The 19987-nt window shown below is 39.1% G+C and overlaps 3 protein-coding genes across 3 annotated transcripts in view; 2 read left to right on the forward strand and 1 right to left on the reverse strand.

Moving 5' to 3' along the window:
• Positions 1–1891: 1891 nt before the first annotated feature.
• Positions 1892–9604, forward strand: LOC139138003 (fibronectin type III domain-containing protein-like). Its single transcript, XM_070706222.1, has 7 exons — positions 1892–2009; positions 2581–2807; positions 6959–7028; positions 7511–7617; positions 8264–8459; positions 9291–9421; positions 9590–9604. The coding sequence occupies exons 1-7, from the start codon at positions 1892–1894 to the stop codon at positions 9602–9604; spliced, it is 864 nt and encodes a 287-aa protein (XP_070562323.1).
• Positions 9605–11063: 1459 nt separating this feature from the next.
• Positions 11064–19987, forward strand: part of LOC139138004 (uncharacterized) — a 66431-nt gene continuing 57507 nt past the window's right edge. The window contains exons 1-5 of the mRNA XM_070706223.1: positions 11064–11164; positions 11810–11913; positions 13434–13618; positions 14270–14407; positions 14848–14947. Coding sequence (XP_070562324.1) covers positions 13439–13618; positions 14270–14407; positions 14848–14947 — 418 coding nt within the window. The 5' untranslated portion in view covers positions 11064–11164; positions 11810–11913; positions 13434–13438. The remainder of the gene's footprint in view (positions 11165–11809; positions 11914–13433; positions 13619–14269; positions 14408–14847; positions 14948–19987) is intronic.
• On the reverse strand, positions 15456–19735 carry LOC139138741 (uncharacterized). The gene is made up of 2 exons (XM_070707252.1): positions 18358–19735; positions 15456–16702 (listed from the first exon to the last, which is right to left on the reverse strand). The coding sequence occupies exon 1, from the start codon at positions 19550–19552 to the stop codon at positions 18455–18457; it is 1098 nt and encodes a 365-aa protein (XP_070563353.1). The 5' UTR covers positions 19553–19735; the 3' UTR covers positions 15456–16702; positions 18358–18454.

Raw genomic sequence — 19987 nt, forward strand, 5'->3', positions numbered from 1 at the left:
TTCCCACAGCGCCCTCTCAGTCCATTTCCCGGAGGTATAAATAGCCATTCACCTGCATATCCGCACGCCAGATTAAAACTTTGGGCGTCGGACTGCAAGGTGGGTACATCATTTCCAATCGATCGACTTTCTCAGACAATTCCACAGTTTAAAGTTTCGTAAAGCATGTTTTCTTAATGTACAACATTTATTTATAAGCACGATCTTTGTATTTTCCGTTATACAGTACACCTGAAGAAGCTCCAGTTTTGGAGCGAAACGTTGTGTCACAAGTTTATTAAATACGTTCGGACCAAACAACTGGGTGTAGTAGTGTGTATCAACAAGTTTTCTATATTATTCCACTCCACTCTCCACTGGGGATCAACTGCTAACGTCCTATTGAAACCATATATATATATATATATATATATATATATATATATATATATATATATATATATATATATATATATATATATATATATATATATATATATATATCAGAAACGATAGTTCAATATGTAAATAAGTTATTAGCTCGAGTAGGCCAGTCAATCTAGCCAAAAAGAGGTAAACCTAGGACTAATTGCAACAGAAATGATTTCTTCACAGAAGATCCTAGAAACAGTAAGGATTCTCGGCGAAATGCTTAGCCGAGTCTCACGAGGAAGCCTTTTATGGTAAAGAGCTCATCAATGTTTTGGGGAAGTGAAGCAAGTTAATGAAGCCATGAATTTAAAACCAGTCAAGGGTGCAGTTGAACACTCATCAACGCGACCAAATGATAATCCAAAGGACATGTACATAGGCATGCACACTGCCATGCCAGTCGTAAAGTAAATCATAATATACTAGCGTGCAGATAAATTTGTAAAAGTAAATACGGACCTAGGTCAACAATACGTATACCTGGTTGACGTGTTTTTCCTCTGTTGATTTATAGAACCACACAAGGGCCGACTATTAAAACTGTAACTTCTACAGATCCAACAAAGATCGTCGTTGAATTTGAGGTAAGAGAGGACGTACATGTAGTATTTACCTTTACAATAAAAAATAGGGAATTTTTAATCAGTGAAATAAAACAATTACCTTAAAGCCGCAATTTCAATCCCAGGTTCTCGCATTAGTGGAGTTCTCCTCCCAGTCAAACACTTGGCCAATACGATGGTTTGATTTCTATAACATTAATTACACAAACTGATCTCAACCTTTTGTCACATTTTGCTAATCCTGCTAACAGAGTTTATACAAGCGTTTGTTTGACGGTCGGTTGAAATCGCCAACGGTCATTCATTACCTATCACCAACGCGCGAATTTTCTAAAAAATCGTCTTCCAGTCACGGTAGAATTTGAATATAACCGCGCTGAGCGCTTGGCAGTCTTCTGCGTATTTGCGGCCGGAAACAAACTAAATAGTGGCATTTTCTGGAGCGTGTACCCGCGTGTTACCTGTTTAGTGTCCACTTACACAATGAATGCCGCCATAGCTTCGCGTCCTTTTAAAGGGAGGCTCCGCCTTTAACATCACTACAAATATTTACTTGAATTTCGAGTGTATTAAACAGAACCACTGGTATTAGCAGACATGTGTATTTAACCCTTTCACCCCCATGGCCAGTTCCCTGTGTACAGGTCCAACTTTACCATAGAAAACAATGGATTTGGGACAAACCATGGTGGTGAAAGGGTTAAATCCTAGCGAATTCCTCATCATGAAGGTGCTAACGATACTTTAAATGGCAACAACCTGACAGGTATGGTTTTTTCAAATAATATGTTGAAAACCGGAGATGTTTTTCTAGGTTGACAACTCTTGCCGACAAAGGGCTTATACAAACCATGACACTGTCTGATACCCTTTATTTCGGAATGTTTTAATCTTTAAATTCAAAGTGAGATATAATCATGGGTATCATTCTCAGGTACCTGAACCTTATGCAATTAGATGCGACTCTGGATTCATCAGAGTTTCCACGTCAAGTTCAGAAAAGCAAATCCATTGAATGGATATACGGAGATAGAAGTAGAAGATGGTACTGCCCGTTCACTTACAGTGGACGGATTAATGGCATACACAGAGTATGAAATTATGGTGGCCTTTTGGAACAGAAATTATCTAAGTCCCTGGAGTTTACCTTTCGCAATTACAACTGCAGAAAGTGGTAAGCTATTCTGATTTTCTTGTGAGTTGTGGCGGCACTTCAAGCAGAAACGCAATCTACCGACACACTTTTTTCATTTTTAAGCAATGGAATGTATCAGCAGTTTGTTGCCATGAAGCGCGTGTGACCTGTATGAGGGATCGATGACAGTCTTTTTAAATCATGCACTCTTTCAAAGTATCGATAATAAGCAGCATCTCGGACGAATATATATCACGTTACTTGTCCTATATTCTGATATTATTCAAATGATTTGGAAAAAAAGATTGCTTACATTTGTCTTCAGTAAAGGAGTGTTTGCACAGCATCATGCTGCATTGTTTTCGGTAAACAAAATCGTTTATGCTAAAAAACAAACCAATGACGATGCCATGTGAAAAGCTCGCATTTTAATCTATCTCATGTGTATTGCATTTTATTTCTCTGTTCAAGTGCCTACAAAACCTAAAAATGTGACCTTGTGGCCTGCAGTGTATGCCATGGAAGTGTCATGGTCGATACCTGATCCAGCCAATGGTGTAATTCTGAAATACATGATAGCGTACTGGAGAACAGACGATGCATCAACACGTCGGGAGAAGGAGATGACCGAAAACCTACGTGATGTGAATACACATGTCATAAGCAACCTTACATTCAGAGTTTTGTACAGTGTCCAGGTGAGAATGTTACTTTAATAGGAAACCAGTAAATGTACTCTCTTGTGTGTTGATGTCTTGCATCGAGAAAACAACGCTGTGCACACTGTTAAATATTTGGCGTATTACAGAAATTACAAATGTTTGGCCTAAGATTACAAAAACGTTTGGCCTACCTAAAAAGAGGGATAAATCTGCAGCAAGTATAAATGAATACAGTACAAAATTGGCCGATTAGCGGGAAATACAAAACTTGTTAAAGGCAGAAGGTAAAAACTGCAATAGTTTAAACAAGCAAAATAAAATACTAACCGACCAGCGGGAAATAAAACACTTGCAAATCGCAGAGACTAAAAATACGCTAAAACTCGCTAGAGAAACGTGAAAACACAAGAAAGAAAAACAACCAATCAAACAAGAGAACGATCAAACGCGTTAAAATATGCATTCATACCGGCTGGTGCCAGAGTGCCAAGTGTGAAAATAGTGGCCTGTTCGATTTTATGACGGGTTTAGTCGATGGTGGAAATGATCGCAGATACTGCCATGTCAGACCAATCGCGTTGGGGTGGTGTACAGAAATGTTTGGCCACCAGCTATGCAAGCTTGTGTTGGGTGACGGTGCGAAGGTGTTCATCAAAGGGATCGCCTATGCGACACTTTGTTTCGCCAATATAAAACATGCTGCAGCGTTTGCATTTGATGCAGTAAGTAACCCTCAGAGGGAATACATCATTCCCTCGAAGGGAAGACAGGGTGGCAACGCATGCAGCACCTTAACATGCATTCCATCCGTCACAGGGAAAAAAATCGTCCCACATGGACAGTGTTAGAAACTCTAGACTTGCATAATTAACTCGTAATCGAACTATATGCATTTTCAATTCTCTCGCTGGAAAAATATCGGGACAACTGTGCCCTTCATGGGCTAAACTTGTAAAGGTATAACTTGCTGTATAAATGATATTAGCCGACGTGCATGTGAACACGCGGGAAACATTGACTCTACCATGCGGGCTCTGAATGAAATTGGTAGTAAAAGTATGCGGGCACGGTTACACACTCGATTGCCACATGATGATGTTCCAGTTGCGCAATCGTGATTAGGTAAACTGGAACGTACAAGCCGGTCTTTGATATTCGAGTCAAGTCGAAATGCCATGATGGGGGGTGCGGAAAAAATATGCTGTGTGTTGGGGAGTTGGTTAAGATGGAAAAATCCTCACAGATGATTTTATAGATTCTATGGTTGAAAGGATTGTATGTTAACACAGGAGGAATGCGATGGCATTGAGAACGGGTGGGTGACATTAATAAACGCATCCTCCTGTGTTAGTGGTTCCACGCCCTGTTTAGCTTTGTCCACTACAGAGCGGGGATAACCCCGAGTCAATGACCAAGTGCAAATAGTGTCTAGCTGCTTCTCTAAGTCCTTTTGGTCAGAGCAAATGCGCCGAGTGCGTAGAAACTCTGAAAATGGAATGCATTTCTTTACATATCAGTATCTATCAGTGAGGACTCGCTGTCTACCTCCAGACATTATAAATCCACAGACTCTCATGTGTACGTTCTATTCATCTCACCCCGTCGGTGCAAGGAATCCATTACATTTTCACAGTTTCTACGTTACGCACTCGGTACATTTGCTCTGACCAAAAGGACTTTGAGCAGTAGCTAGACACTATTATAACACACCACATGCTCATTCCGTGTGGCGATTCGCCAGAATACGTCACGTGATAAGAAAATAGATACGTTTAGTCTCCATTGAATGGACAAAAATGACGTCAGAGGATAATTTTTTAAAAGCTATTTCCCTAGGTAAATAGTTCAGACCAATTTAGAAAAGTGCCTGGTCACATGACGGAAGTGTCGTCTGCAACTTTGCGACAATGGCAGTTGTGTAGAACTTTATGTGCGTCAAGGATGAGCGACGAGCCTCTCTAAAACAGATTTTCCAACATTTTCCAACATTCCAACAGCGTAGGACTTGAACAGCTCATCGAAGAAAAAGATTCAAGTGCAACCAAGGGTTATTGCTACGTATATGTTTTGAAAGAAAGTGGTACCACTTACAACCGTAAGCGCTGTGGAAATATCGCCAAGTAAACTTGTCACAATGGATTGTTGCAGAGCAAAAGATCAAAACACATTAAAAACTATAGCATAATACAACATGAGCGTGTGGTGTGTTAAAAAACACCTATAACCTGGTCTTTATTCGGACTATAGCGTCTGTCTATTACCCCTCGCCTCGTGACCATGTGTTACCAGAAACACATCGCTGTACCCCTTGGCCTAAGGCCTCGGGGAATAGCAATGTGTTTCTGGTAACACACGGCCTCTCGGGGTAATAGACGGGCGCTATAGCCCTCATGACCAGGCAATAGGTGTTTATTATAACACGCCACATGCTCATTCCGTGTCGCGATTCGCCAGAATACGTCACGTGACGAGAAATAGATACGTCTAGTCCCCACCGGATCGACAAAAGTGACGTCAGAGGGTATTTTTTGAAAAGCTATCTCCCTAGGGAAACAGTTCGGACCAAATTTGGAAAAGTGCCCGGTCACGTGACCATAGTGTCGTCTGCAGCTTTGCAACAATGGCGGGTGACTAGAACGTGATGTGCGTCTGGGATAGGTGACGATACGTTCTCTAAAACAGATTTTCCAACATTTTCCAACATTCCAACAGCGTAGGAACCTGAACAGCTCATTGACGGAAAAGATTAAAGTGCAACTAAGGATGTCGCCAGGGATGATTACATATTTTTTGAAAGAAAGTGGTACCACGTACAACTGAAACCGCTGTGGAAACATCGCCCATTAAACTTGTCACAATGGATTGCTGCGGTGCAAAATATCATTTGAAAACACATTAAAAACTATATAACAATACAACATGAGCATGTGGTGTGTTATAAAACACCTATAACCTGGTCTTTATTCGGGCTATAGCGCCCGTCTATTACCCCTCGTGGCCTTGTGTTACCAGAAACACATCGCTATACCCCTCGGCCTACGACCTCGGGGAAAAGCGATGTGTTTCTAGCAACACACAGCCCCTCGGGGTAATAGACGGGCGCTATAGCCCTCATGACCAGGCAATAGGTGTTCATTAGCACTTGGTTCTCGGGGTCATCCCCACTCTGTATTGGACAAAGCCAAACAGCGCGTGGAACCACTAACACAGGAGGATGCGTTTATTAATGTCACCCACCCGTTCTCAATGCCATCGCATTCCTTTTGTGTTAACATACAATCCTTTCAACCATAGAATCTATAAAATCATCTGTGAGGATTTTCCATCTTAACCAACTCCCCCAACACACAGCATATTTTTTCCGCACCTCCCATCATGGCATTTCGACTTGACTCGAATATCAAAGACCGGCTTGTACGTTCCAGTTTACCTAATTACGACTGCACAACTGGAACACCATCATGTGGCCGTCAAGTGTGTAACACCTGCCCGCATACTTTTACTACCAATTTCTTTCAGGGCCCGCGTGGTGGATTCAATGTTTCCCGCGTGTTCACATGCACGTCGGCTAATATCATTTATACTGGATCAAATACAAACGCTGCAGCATGCTATATATTAGCGAAACAAAGTGTCGCATAGGCGATCGCTTTACTGAACACCTTCTCACCGTGACCGACAACAAGCTTGCATACCCGGTGGCCAAACATTTCTGTACACCACCCCACCGCGGTCGGTCTGACATGGCAGTGTCTGCTATTATTTCCACCACCGACTCTACCCGCCATAAACTCAAACAAGCCACTATTTTCACACTTGGCACTCTGGCACCATCCGGTATGAATGCATATTTAACGCGTTTGATCGTTCTCTTGTTTGATTGGTTGTTTTTCTCTCTTTTGTTTTCACGTTTCCCTTGCGAGATTTAGTACTGACGAAGGGTTGCACGCGAAACGTCTGCGTATTTTTAGTCTCTGCGATTTGCAAGTGTTTTATTTCCCGCTGGTCGGTTAGTATTTTATTATACTTGTTTAAACAATTGCAGTTTTTATCTTCTGTCTTTTAACAAGTATTGTATTTCCCGCTAGTCAGACAATTTTTTTACATGACCAATTGAGATTGATCTCAATTTTTGATTCTTTTGACTGAATTCAACATGTAATCATCTATATTTCATATTTTTAAAGGTAAAAGCATTCACCTCAAAAGGACCGGGAAGTTATAGTGATGCTGTTTCAGCTGAAACAGTAGAAACAGGTGAGAATTAATAGGAATTCATAATGTATACCATCATCCAATACCGTCTAGCGAAATTCTTGTGTACGTAATAAATCTCTATCTTCTGTTAAGCTTTCAACCTTTTTGGTTTGTCTCGTTGTCGTCGCATCTCTTTATCCATGTGTCTTTTTGGCTATATGTCTACCTGTCTCCGTCTAATAAACTGTGCTGATCTCCACAGATCTCAGCAGATTCTCTCTCTCTCTCTCTCTCTCCTCTCTCTCTCTCTCTCTCTCTCTCTCTCTCTCTCTCTCTCCTCTCTCTCTCTCTCTCTCTCTCTCTCTCTCTCTCTCTCATACGGCGGTGGCAACAAGAATAGTGTATCTTTGTAAGGAATTGTGTGTATTTCTAATGATTGCCCTATGTCGTTATTGCGATATTTCTTCCAGTTTACATAAACAAGCAGCATTTTGTTATCTAGGTTCCCATTCAGTGTATCCCCCTATGTTTGTCATATGCAGTTCCGCGCATACCAAGTGACCTAGCCGTGAGAGATGTTACCGACACCAGTATGAAATTAAGCTGGTCACCTCCCTACCCATTCAGTGGTGCCATCATACATTATGGGGTAATGTCAAGTTTATTTGCTAAATTTTACTTGCGGCTAAGTTTAATTTGTACTTTACTTTTTTAACCGGCGGAACATTGATAATCATCATCATTTATGTTTTATTCAACGAATATATGGAATATGTGCAATTGACAGACAAAATGTCTCTACATGTCTTTTTACATAAACTCAATAGTTTTTCAATGAATATACAGCTGTTCTATGTTTTGGATACTCGTTATATATACGGAGTAAATAACACGGATATATGTACATACAAGTGAGACGCAGCTTCTTGCCACAAAAGGTAGTGTTGCAGGTATTCTCTACCCTTGCTCATTCTAGATGCCTGATACTACCGCCTAAGAAGTGGTTCAAGACCACCCATTTGCAGTTGCTATTTTCGATCTGTACTTAGGACATTGTAAATTATTCAATTCTCATCTTGAAGGATACTCATTACCTGACCTGTTTGGTCACTTATCGTTCGTTCTGGCAGGGGGTTCATATACATGGAATATCATTTGGGACACTACATGGGCCTGTACAACACAAAATCGCCAATTGAATGTTTATTTCTAGTGGTAAAAACATACAGTTATTTATGATTTGTAACGACTAGATTATATGATATGATGTTTGGAGGCTTTTTTTTTAATTTTAGGTATCGTACGAAGCAACTAGATCGGTGTTCAAGGACACACTGATGAAGTCTGTTACTCTGCTCCTGGAAGGCACTGATAATTCGCTGCCAATGGAAGATTTGAGTCCTGCAACATTGTATAAAATCGGAGTGAATGCAAGTACTGCTAAAGGGTTTGGAGATCGAGCGGCAGCCTTGATATGGACAAAGTTTAGCAGTAGGTGTTTTCAATCACAGTAAGGTGTTTCAAATTATTTTTCCATACCAGGACCGGTCAAATTATTGCACAATACTTCGCGGCAAACGCATCTGTGCTCATATTTTGAGATTAGCAAGATCATTCAAATAATACTGTGTGGGCCGCTCTCTGCTATATTATTCCTTCCTTAGATATCCAAATATTGCTCCGACGACTAACTTCCTGCAACCATCCGACTCGAGATTTTTTTAAAGGATACTCAACTTTGTTATGAATGTAGATCTTCCTCCTACCACTTAACCTATTGTTAATGAGGGTGCTTGCATTTTAGCCAATCAATTTGTAACATTATTTTGTTAAAAACTGCAACATCGTGGAGCTGTCATCTTGCCACCGTTAAAACTAATATCTTATCTGTCACTAAAATTAAGTTATTTAAGAGGATAAGAGAAACGTTATTCGAGACATGTACCTAAGTTTACTGACAACAAGACGCACGATTGTCTCCTAATCAAGATTGTTTGTTTGATTGTGTTACAAATGTACATTTGTAATTTAAATGTTTTGGTCAAAACAGTTCAAATTTATAAAACAGCGAAGGAAGGAGTAACAGATTGCTTTGAGACACCTATCCTTAGTTATCCAGCCACTCTCTTTTAAGGAAGGAGATTTAGCCGAGTGGTTCTGGCGATGATATCTTCGCTTGGTGACTGGGTGCCATATGTTGTGAGTTCGAATCAGATAGAGAATTTATCCAATATGTAAACTGGTCGAGTGTATATCTTACTGCCCCGTGGTTCTCATATAAGTGATAATTATTATTAGACGATGGTGAATTATATTTTTCAGTTGATATTTTAGAAGTTCTTCCAAGAAAAGAAGCGAACACAACATTTGTTGCAAAAAGTGACAGCAGTGTAGAAGTAACATTACTCCATCCACATAAGGATTTGAAGATTTCAGAAGACACACACATTGATGTAAGTGTTAACATAGTAAGCTTTGCTCATAAAGTTCCGTTAGTTAATGTCTCTTGCCATATAAATATTAGTGTCGAGTGCTTTCACACTTTTGTTGCTAAAATTTAATAGTCTGAAATAACAAATTAATTTTCCAATCAAATAAGTATTCTCAAATTTCTTGTTTAGATCATTCCCCAATAAATCACTGAGTGCATTTACGATTGTTGTATTTAGAGTGTGTAGTGCAATGGCTGTTTTGAAACTTCTTAAAACGTTTAAAGCGTTCAATTTAATAAAAACCCTTTTATTCCAGTGAATACATAATAGTCCTCGACCATGCTAAAGTCACTAACACAAGAAGAAAAAGATCTATTGATACCCGACAACTTGGGGAGTACAGTGATACAGGTCCAACATACTACATCACAGCATCGCTCCCTCTTCAAGATTTACCAGAGACGTTTATCATCGGTGATGGTGCCGTGTATGGTGGTTACACCAATGTTCCATTGATCACAGGAGGGCAATATGACGTCTACTATGGACTTAAGAGTAATATCAGCACGGTAAGATACTCGGGCTTATTACACGAAGTAGGGGATATCTTTCCGTACTCGGATGATGTGTTCCTTTATTATATGGACGGTATTACAGCAACAATTACGAAATGGACTGATCATGTAATTTGGGTAGTCTCGGTTACCAAGACTTCCTGTAGTGCCGCGGAAGCGCAGGGAAGTCTGGGTAACCGAGACTAGTAATTCGGATGCATGGTCATATGTGAATATCGTGAGACGCTATGCATGCTTCATATCCAAATTAACGTTACATTGCTTAAGAGTCTAACAAGTACAGTGAAATGTAAAAGAATTGGAATGCCATCCTCCCTCTGATTAATTAATCTATCCAGACTTCTTAATTGAGAAAATTACATCAGGTACACCCGGTGCTGTGAGGTTTATAAATATATAACATAATAACGATCGCAAAGAACAATAATCAGCTGTACAAAGATGACCAACTTGCGATCCGTTACAGTTACCACAACGCCATTACAATCTGGCAAAGAGAGTTCCCGTTGACAGCCGAGAAGATCGTAAGAAACCATTTGTCGCTGCGCAGAATTTTGGTTGTTAGGGTCAGAATATATAGTCATAATAATCGCGGCCACCGAAAGGTTTCTCAGTATAAAATGAATGTAAGGCTCTCAATTGTGTGTTTCTTATCCACAACTTATTTTTCTTTGACTTTAATAGGAACCAATCTATCATTTGGATGACATCCCATTCTATCTTTTACGGGTAAGTATTACAGATGTCCGCTTTCAAATTCAGGAATTCGTTGAACAACAACTTATAGAGATAAGTTTAAGTAAAATTGTAGATTCTTCTAGAAATATCAATTGTATTGTCTTTGTGATCGGCTATGCAAATTATGCAAAATGTTCCTTTTCAGATCTAACTTAAGCAGCCAATTTAAGGTTCAACAACTTTCGATAAAAACTAATGTAACATATAAGTCAGAAGTTGGGGTTATTATTAAACAAACGTATGAATCTATTCTATTACAATGAGCATATATTTGACAAATCTCCCACTTTTAGAAATATAAAGCCCGTATACCCCGTATACATTTCCTTTTAGCCAAGCAGGTCTACCAACGTCCCCTTCAAGTTCACCAACTGATGCCATTGTAGGAGGCATACTGACTGTGGTGTTTATTGTATGTGCTGCTATTGCTGCAGTGTTTCTTTTTGAGACGGTAAGCCAGTACGTTGTTTTTGTTTAAACTCTGGAATTAAGGTAGAACGCACCTCGGGGACAGACATTCGGACTCTCAAACTTTTACAATTCTCTTCTGATATACCACATGTGGGGGTTCATTTTAAAGCTCTTGGTGAAAGAAAACTTTTCACCGGCTTAGTTTTTCGAAATTCGAAAATTTTCATTTTTCTCCATAGAGTTAACACAGGGATGGCGGCCATTTTGAATTTCTAATATCGGTAAATCTTGGTTAATTTGTTTCTCTAGTACCAAAATTTGCACGGTGACCCCCTATTTTTATTCTTGATTTTGAAAGAGAATGATTGAAAGATTCCTTGAGGAAAGTTAGAGCAAAAGTTTAAGTCTTTCACTTTCGAGGTGCATACTACCTTAAGTACTGCTTTTAGTATCTGCGTTTTACATCGTGAAGTTCAGTTAATGGAGCTGCCATTAGTGTATTATTGGTATGAGGTTAAAACCTTAGTGGGTTCCTTCGACCTTCTTTGTCTGCCTATTTTGCCTTGCCTTCAGTCTTTTTTGTCTCTGCTTTGCGTGTAATTTTAAATATGTTTCATTTGAATTTTCTCCATCTTACTACAGTGACCTTTTGCGCCTAAAGGTAATATCATTTTGTATTTTCCAGGAAACGTTTGAGGCGGGATCACGACAGTCCACAACAAAATGAAGTGGAACTCAATAAAAATAGTAAACGAACGAAGGAAAACCTAGTCTATTCCAACGAACAAGGTAAATTTATATACCTAATTACAGACATCTTAGTCATGTTATGTACTCTGAAGGCACATGTGCTGTCTTCAGAATGATAACTTTTCCCGGGGCTTATATATAGTCTTATAAAACGTAATGACGGAACAAACGTTTGTTGCAAAAGCCATTTGCCAATAATATATGTTTTATGTGAAATCATTGTATTTGGAATTTCACATTTTGATTCACATTAAAGTATTTTTAAAAACATGCTTGTTACAGGTATATATTTGAGAAGGAATATTCAGAAACAGGTGTGGTATGAAAGTTCAATAATAGTTAAGCATTAAATTAGTTAAAACACTTCAATACAAGATTTATATCATACCAGTATTTTGATGGTGCAAATACGCGATCTGATTGGTCGAGACGCGAAAGAACCGTGGTATATTGGCAATATACCACGGCTGCCATACGAGCGAGCTCTCGGCTTGAGCAAAAATCCGTTTATGATGTAATATGCATTATCATATACCTACTACATTGACGTGCCTGTGTAAAGCTATGGGAGAAAGCGCCCTCAGATCCGTGCATTTTTTTTGACGTATCACGCCCCGGCCCGGTGCCCAAATATGGGCAATCGCGTGCATTTCTGAACTATTTCGATTCTGGTTACTACGCGCGTTGCTATCTGCAAACGTTCCATTCGTACACAAAGCCAGCGCGAGATTAGGAAAACGTCTGCTCACTCAGATCGTAGTTGCGCGTGGCGACAGTGGGGCCGTGCAGGTGACATCGGCTTTTATTTCTAAATTCTAGTGAAATCCTGTGTATACTAAGTGCGTGCCTGTTCAGTAAAAATTACCAGAAACTGACAACACGCTTTTGTCCTCCATACACCTCGATTTCAGCCTTGATCTCTGTTGGTCACGTACAGTACGGATGTATTTGCGCGTTCTAGAATTCTGCAGGTAAACAAATGACGTCATTATGTATGTCAATCCGCGACGGGAAGCGGTCATCGTATTTTCTGATAAACTTACACAAATGGCGAAAATCTTTGATGTCGCACGCATATTTATCTCCTACACAATGTTGAATATTATGTAAACTACATATTACCATTTCATAAGGTATATGATTAATCTTTACGGCCCTGATACGGCTTTTGAGGCCCGAGGTCGTACGGCGGATGGGCCCGAGCGTGCGAGGGCCCGTACGCCGTACGACAAACAGGGTAAGAGATGCTTGAATTCCAGACCTAAATTTGAAAATGTGTTCAAAGCTGCCATAGTATATTTAAAGCAAGCTCTTTCTGATAAAATAGCGAAGAAGTGTACTGTCATTGCTTTAACGTGTTTTTTATTATATAGAACATGTCACACAACGAGCCCAACAACAAATATTCAGACAAAAATATTCAACACAAAAATCAACATACTAAAGGGGTAACAGATCAAGCGGTCAAAAGGTATTTGGACACTCATAATTTTAGCGTGGGCAAAATCCAAACCTTATCAATTCTTTGAAAAGGAACGTGTTCAACGCTCTCTTTACAGTAACAATGGAAACGATGGCGGATGTAAATCCCAAATCCAAGGATGAAACTTCAGGCGACACTAACGAATACCAAATTATAAGTATCCAGTCTCAGAAAGTTGGAGAGAAGGAGGAGATAGAACCTGAAAGACAAGCAGAACAGACAAGCGAAGAAGGTTCCTACACTGATACACTGGACGAACCTGTATGTGGAATGATTTAATTCATAGCCAGGCGTAGGGACCGCCAAGTGCTTTTCATTGATGCTAGCTTGTAATATGATCGAACTCCTGCTTATGTGTATCATTTTCAAGCAATGCATAGATGCTATTATACTTATTTATTTATTTATTTATTTATTTATTTATTTATTTATTTATTTATTTATTTATTTATTTTATTCCATTTGTTTTGTTTATTTTATTTTTTTGTTTGCTGTTTATTTTATTTATTTATTTATTTATTTATTTATTTATTTATTTATTTATTTATTTATTTATTTATTTATTTATTTATTCATTCATTCATTCATTCATCATTCATTCATTCATTCATTTGGAACCACTATGGGATCTATTCACTTTAATCACGATAGGAAGTAATTTGGGAGAATTTGATCATTTGATTGTTTAAACTTTAACAAAATTTAATGTGTTAGGTGCCTTACAGCTGAAAGTTGCAATATTACAAATTACCCATACAAAAGTGTATTGCAAAACACAAAAGCAGATGAGCTACACTTGCAGATTCAACCAACATTACTACACTTTTTACTATCAAATCCAAATTCTTTGCGATAATCTATTATACGTAGCGTGCCTGCATGTGAATTGATTTCGCATTCTGTCCTTCACAGAAACACGAATATGCCTCCTTGAGTATTTCCAGTATGGAGATAACGGCTGTTCCGGTCGCCGATTTCAAGAAAGTGTTTACAGATGCTATGAAACAAGACAAACACACATTGAAAAGTCGCTTGGAACGAGAATGGCAGGTACGTCGTTAAAACAACATTCTACACTTGCCCGTAACGGTCAATGTTTTGGTCCATATTGTTTGTCTTTTTTCTGGCAAGGGGTACGATTTTGAAAATATTATTAATGCAACCAAATATATTTATTGCATGTTCTCTGTAAAAATGTGCGATGGGCTGAGGCCTTGCATTGGATACATTACATTACTAAAAGGAACGATATGTTTGAGAGTATCAAATTGAATATATTCATAATATATGTTCATAATATGCTCTTCTTGAAGTTCAGATATATATATATATATTATATATATATATATATATATATATATATATATATATATATATATATATATATATATATATATATATATATATATATATATATATATATATATATATATATATATAGGCATGCCATATTAAGTAACATATCTTTTCCCCTGGATGTGCTTCACCAGAAGTTAAATGAAGTTAGCTACCAGCCAAAATCGGGAGAATGTCGGACAGGCCGTCTTCCTCAGAACCTTGGCAAAAACAGATTTCCAGATATTTTGCCAAGTAAGTTTCAATACAAAATGTTTTGCGAGAGCCTTTTTATCAACCAAGAAAACTTTGGGGAAAGAACGTGAGTAAATAGAGAGGATAATTCTTTGTGGATCTATTCTTCCAGATGTCCACTTCTGTTGGAAATTGAGAATTAGGGATTTAATCCCCCAATTAAACGAGACTTACCTGAAGTCGAAGTTTGATGGGTATTCTATGTAGTCATCTATAACACGAAAGGGATCACATGAGAATGCACTGCGCATGCGTAACTTCAGATTTTAAAGGTTGAATGAACACGTCCAAATGTATTCCATGGGAGGGGTCCCAGAAAAAACCAGGGCGGGCATGTGATCCCTTTCGTGTTATAGATGACTACATAGAATACCCATCAAACTTCGACTTCAGGTAAGTCTCGTTTAATTGGGGATTCTATTACGTCATCAACACTCTAGGAATCACATGAGATTTTAAAGCAAAGACGTGTGAAATGAAACAGAATAAATGTTTCAAATACGAACTGTATTTAACACGGCAAGAACTTTGTCCGTACAACACAAATACTTGGAACGAAAACACAAAAAAAATATCTAAGCCTTCAATACACTATGAGCAAACAGATCACTGTCTGTTGTCGGTGGGCTTATCATAAAATTTCGCAAAGGTACAAAGAGAAGACCAGCCTGCAGTGGCAAGTATATGTTCTATTGGAACAAAACTCTGTTTTGCCCTTGAAGTAGCAACTGCTCTCACACTATGAGCCTTGAACTTGTCAGTGTCAATACCAGATCTAGTCATTACCTCACGAATCCAGCGACTTATGGATGCTTTAGAAACGCCTTATGTGGTTTCACATAACTGATGAAAAGTTTAGTCTCATTGTCACGAAAATTCTCAGTACGAGACAAATATTCTTTAAGAGTATCACAGACACACAAGAGTTTATCAGGCGTGTAAGGCCGTAAAGTTACAACAGGATTCACATATCCTGGTCGACTCTGCTTAAGTAAACCGGTGAAATAAATGTATATGAACTCTCTTCTGTAGTCATACTGGACAAGTCTAATAGATGTAAAGATTGACTACGAGCAGCTGTTACTAATGCTAACAGCATTACCAGTTTTAAGGTAAGAGTCTTTAGCGAAAGCTCTACAACTGGAGAACAAGTCTTCAGATAATTCAAAACTTTGCGAACATCCCAAACATGTCTATATCTGGAAACAGTAGGCCGCAGGTTGAAAACTCCTTTCATAAACCTCACAACCAAGGATGTGCGCCAACAGTCATATGTTGCTTAGTTGAACATAAGGCAGACAAAGCAGATCTAGCTGTGTTCAGAGCACTATAACTGATACCAGAATGGAACAGTTCAGTCAAAAAATCAAGCACTTGTGTTATATCTGGATAAAGTGGATCTGCCTTGATTTTACTACAATACTGAAACCATCTCCTGGTGTAAGTTCTGTATTGTCTCTTAGTACTCTGTCGCCATGATGCCATAATGATAGTGGCTGCTCCTGCAGAAATGTTTAGCTTTTCAAGGGATTGCCGGACACACGACAGGCCATAAGCTGTAGCTTCTTCCGTAATGGATGAAGCTTCTGAACATTTGGAAGCCTCAACAAGTTGTCTGTCCGTGGTAGTAGCAATGGTAGATCCACTAACATCTGCATCAGTGGTGTGAACCATGACTGTGTCGGCCAAAGTGGTGCAATCAAAATGCCAGTTGCCTGATCTGTCGCAATTTTCTGTGCACACCTCCCCATGAGACTGAAAGGAGGAAAAGCATAAAAATGATAAGATTTCCAGTTTAATGTAAATGCATCAACATGCATGGCATCGGGATCTGTTCTCCATGATATAAAATTTGGCAGCTGAGTGTTAAGCCTAGAGGCAAAAAGATCAACATTTGGAGTTCCCCAAATATTAGCAAAGCGTTTAAATAAAGATGGGTTTAATTGCCACTCAGTCTGTTCATTAAACTGTCTTGATTCATAATCAGCTTCAACATTTCGAGAACCAGGCAAATGTGCAGCAGTAAGCCATATTCCCCTCACTTTGCACCACAACCAATTTTCCTGGCAATATCATTGCAGGCTACTGACTTCACTCCACCCATATTATTAATATAGGCTACAGCAGTGGTATTATCACAAAGTATCTTAACATGTTTGTTTATTACACTTTGCTCAAAAGATCTTAGAGCAAAATATATAGCCTGCATTTCTAAGTAATTAATATGGTGTGTGGCTTCCTCTACAGTCCATCTGCCCCAACTCTTTTTTCCTTCACAGCTGACTCCCCAGCCTAACGTGGAAGCATCACATGACATACATATTTGTGGATTACATCTACAAATTTGACGTTTTTCATAGGGTAAATTTTGAACCCACCAGTTCAAATCATTTTTCATTTCCAGAGAAATGACCATTGTGGCATCAAAGTTACCATTCTGTGACTGCAAAGCTCTTATTTTGGCCAACTCAAGAGACCGATAAAACAGTGGGCCAAATTCAACTCCAGGGAAACTGGAAATCATCATGCCAATGACCTTGGCAACTGCACGTATTGTATGAAAGTCTCTAGCAAGCAACTTCGTGCATTGCTCAATCAAATTTTCAACCTTGGCTTGAGTTAAAGTGACAGTCATTGACACAGAGTCAATATCAAAACCTAAGAAGGTAATTCGTTGTGTTGGAACAAGAACAGATTTTTCTGAGTTACAAGTAAATCCAAGCTCCCTTACAAGAGCAACTGTGTCAGACACATTGCGAGTACATAAAATGAAATCATGTCCAACAAGAAAAGAATCATCAATATAACCCATTATTACATGACCCATTCGACGAAGGGTAGCATACACTGGTTTCAGAAGTTTAGTAAACATGCGGGGGGCAGATGCCAATCCATTTGGTAAGCAGGTATACTGAAACAACTGTCCTTTCCAAAGAAATTTCAGATACTTTTGGTGTTCCTCAGCTATAGGAACAGAATAATAAGCATCCTTAAGATCTACTGATGCCATATAACAACAGGTGTAATAAGGCGTAATGCCGTTTCAAATGTGTCCATCTTGAAATGATGATACTGGACTTGTTCATTTAATTTCTTAAGATTTAGAATCATTCTAAATGAACCATCTTTCTTGGGTACAACAAAAAATGGTGAAACAAAATCATCACTAGAATGCTGTGATTCAGAAATCACACCCTTTGAAAGCAATTTCCTTATTTCTATCTCAATGTTTGCTTCTTCAATCGCAATGAAAGAAGATAAATTTGGCCACTTAATTTGCACAGGTGGTTTATCATCGATAAACTCTATATGGGCGTGAAGAGCGATATCAATAATACGCTCATCAGAAGTAATATTACGCCACTACCTGCTTGAAACGTGACATGATCAGAAATTAATTTCGTACTCACAGATAAAGCAGAAGATGCACTTCCGTTACCAGTCTCTATTTCATCTGTGACTTGACTTGGGGTTTCAAACCCCTTGGGTAGTTTTTTGAAGCCTCATTCAATTGTCTGAAGTTGCACGACCTCTACCTCTGAAACGGAAACCACGTCCCCTCATTCTACCACGGTTATATCCACCTCGCTGTTGCCATGTGCTGATTTTATTACCAGCCCTATTCACTTCCTGTATGTCCTTTACTCTTTTGGTGATATCATCACCAAACAAATGCTCAGTGAAAGGTACTGTAGCAGAGCATAAATGTAGATAGTCGTGCTTGAGGTCTGCTTTCATGCAATCCCGTCTCCTAAGATTTAAAAGACGGTTCGTATTACCAAGAAGCGCTAGAGAGTCTGTACCCAAGTCCATCAGCTTTCCTAAATCGATCTTGTCTGACGGACTATCTTTCAACTTGGCTAATTCACAAACAAGTTGAGTAATGCAAATGGCACCCTTGACAAGTGATGCTTGAACAGACTGGAATTTGGTGTCCAAACTTCTAGTTTCAGGACGTATGATGTCCCATATCAGTTGGTTTACTCTTACACTGGTGAGGCCATCACAATTTTCAGGTCGATTGAATTTCTTTATCAGGTCATTATATTTATCATCAGAGATTCCATCTCTGAAGAGAGCATTAATGATCTTGGCAAAATCGTCATCAATAGGATCCTCACACTGCTCTTTCACAAGAAACTTGCTAGCTATGTCTTTGAACAAACTAGGCTTGTTGACGTCACTCTGCGAGGCGTCGGCAGCTGAAACAGATTCCTCGGACGCGTCCGAAGTAGAGCGTTTCACTTTTACAGGTGGCTCGATAAGCTCAATTCCAGTGTCATCCACAAATTCATTGTCACCACCTTCATAATAACAATCATTCTCAAGTTTGTCCATACGAGCAGTGAGCTTACCCTGATTGTCCTTTATCTCCGTCAGTAAATTCAAAATGGCCGCCGTATCTCCACCAGTTCTGACGTCAGTTCCCATAGAGTCTCTAGTATGACTACTGCTTGTCGAGGCTATGGCATCGCCACTGCCCAGAGTAATAGTATCACGCTTACGTTTAGGACATTTGCCCTTATCTGGACTGGTTGCACAAGCTGCAACATTGCCTGAATCCTTAGAAGCCGAGTCCGTCATTGTCTTAGGTTTCGACGGCATTGTGAAAACACTAACTACTCACCAGTCGTAGTAGTAAGCAACAACGTTGCTAATAAAATAGAAATGTTCGAGTAATGTAACTGTAAACTATTACAACTCCTGGAACAAACGCTGAATGCAACACACCACGTGTATCGCCAGCAAGCTACGCAAAGAGCTACGGAACGCTGCGTGTTTCGTAGCAAGGTCCCCTTACGAAAGATCAAAATTTGCCACAAGTTTGCATTCCTTATTTGTTACAAACTTGATACAAATTCTGACATCCAAACAAGCACCAATCTTGCTAGTCAGTTATATACACTTTGATTCAAAATAGGCTAAGTTTGCAGCAAGTATGTGTGGAGAGTGTGATGAACATTGCACCAAGTTTGTACAGAGAATGTAGAGGTCATTTTGTTTTTGTTTGTATTGAGTGTGCACCAAGCTTGGAGATGT

This window comes from Ptychodera flava, chromosome 8 (assembly GCF_041260155.1).
Source record: "Ptychodera flava strain L36383 chromosome 8, AS_Pfla_20210202, whole genome shotgun sequence".
Taxonomy (NCBI): Eukaryota; Metazoa; Hemichordata; class Enteropneusta; family Ptychoderidae; genus Ptychodera; species Ptychodera flava.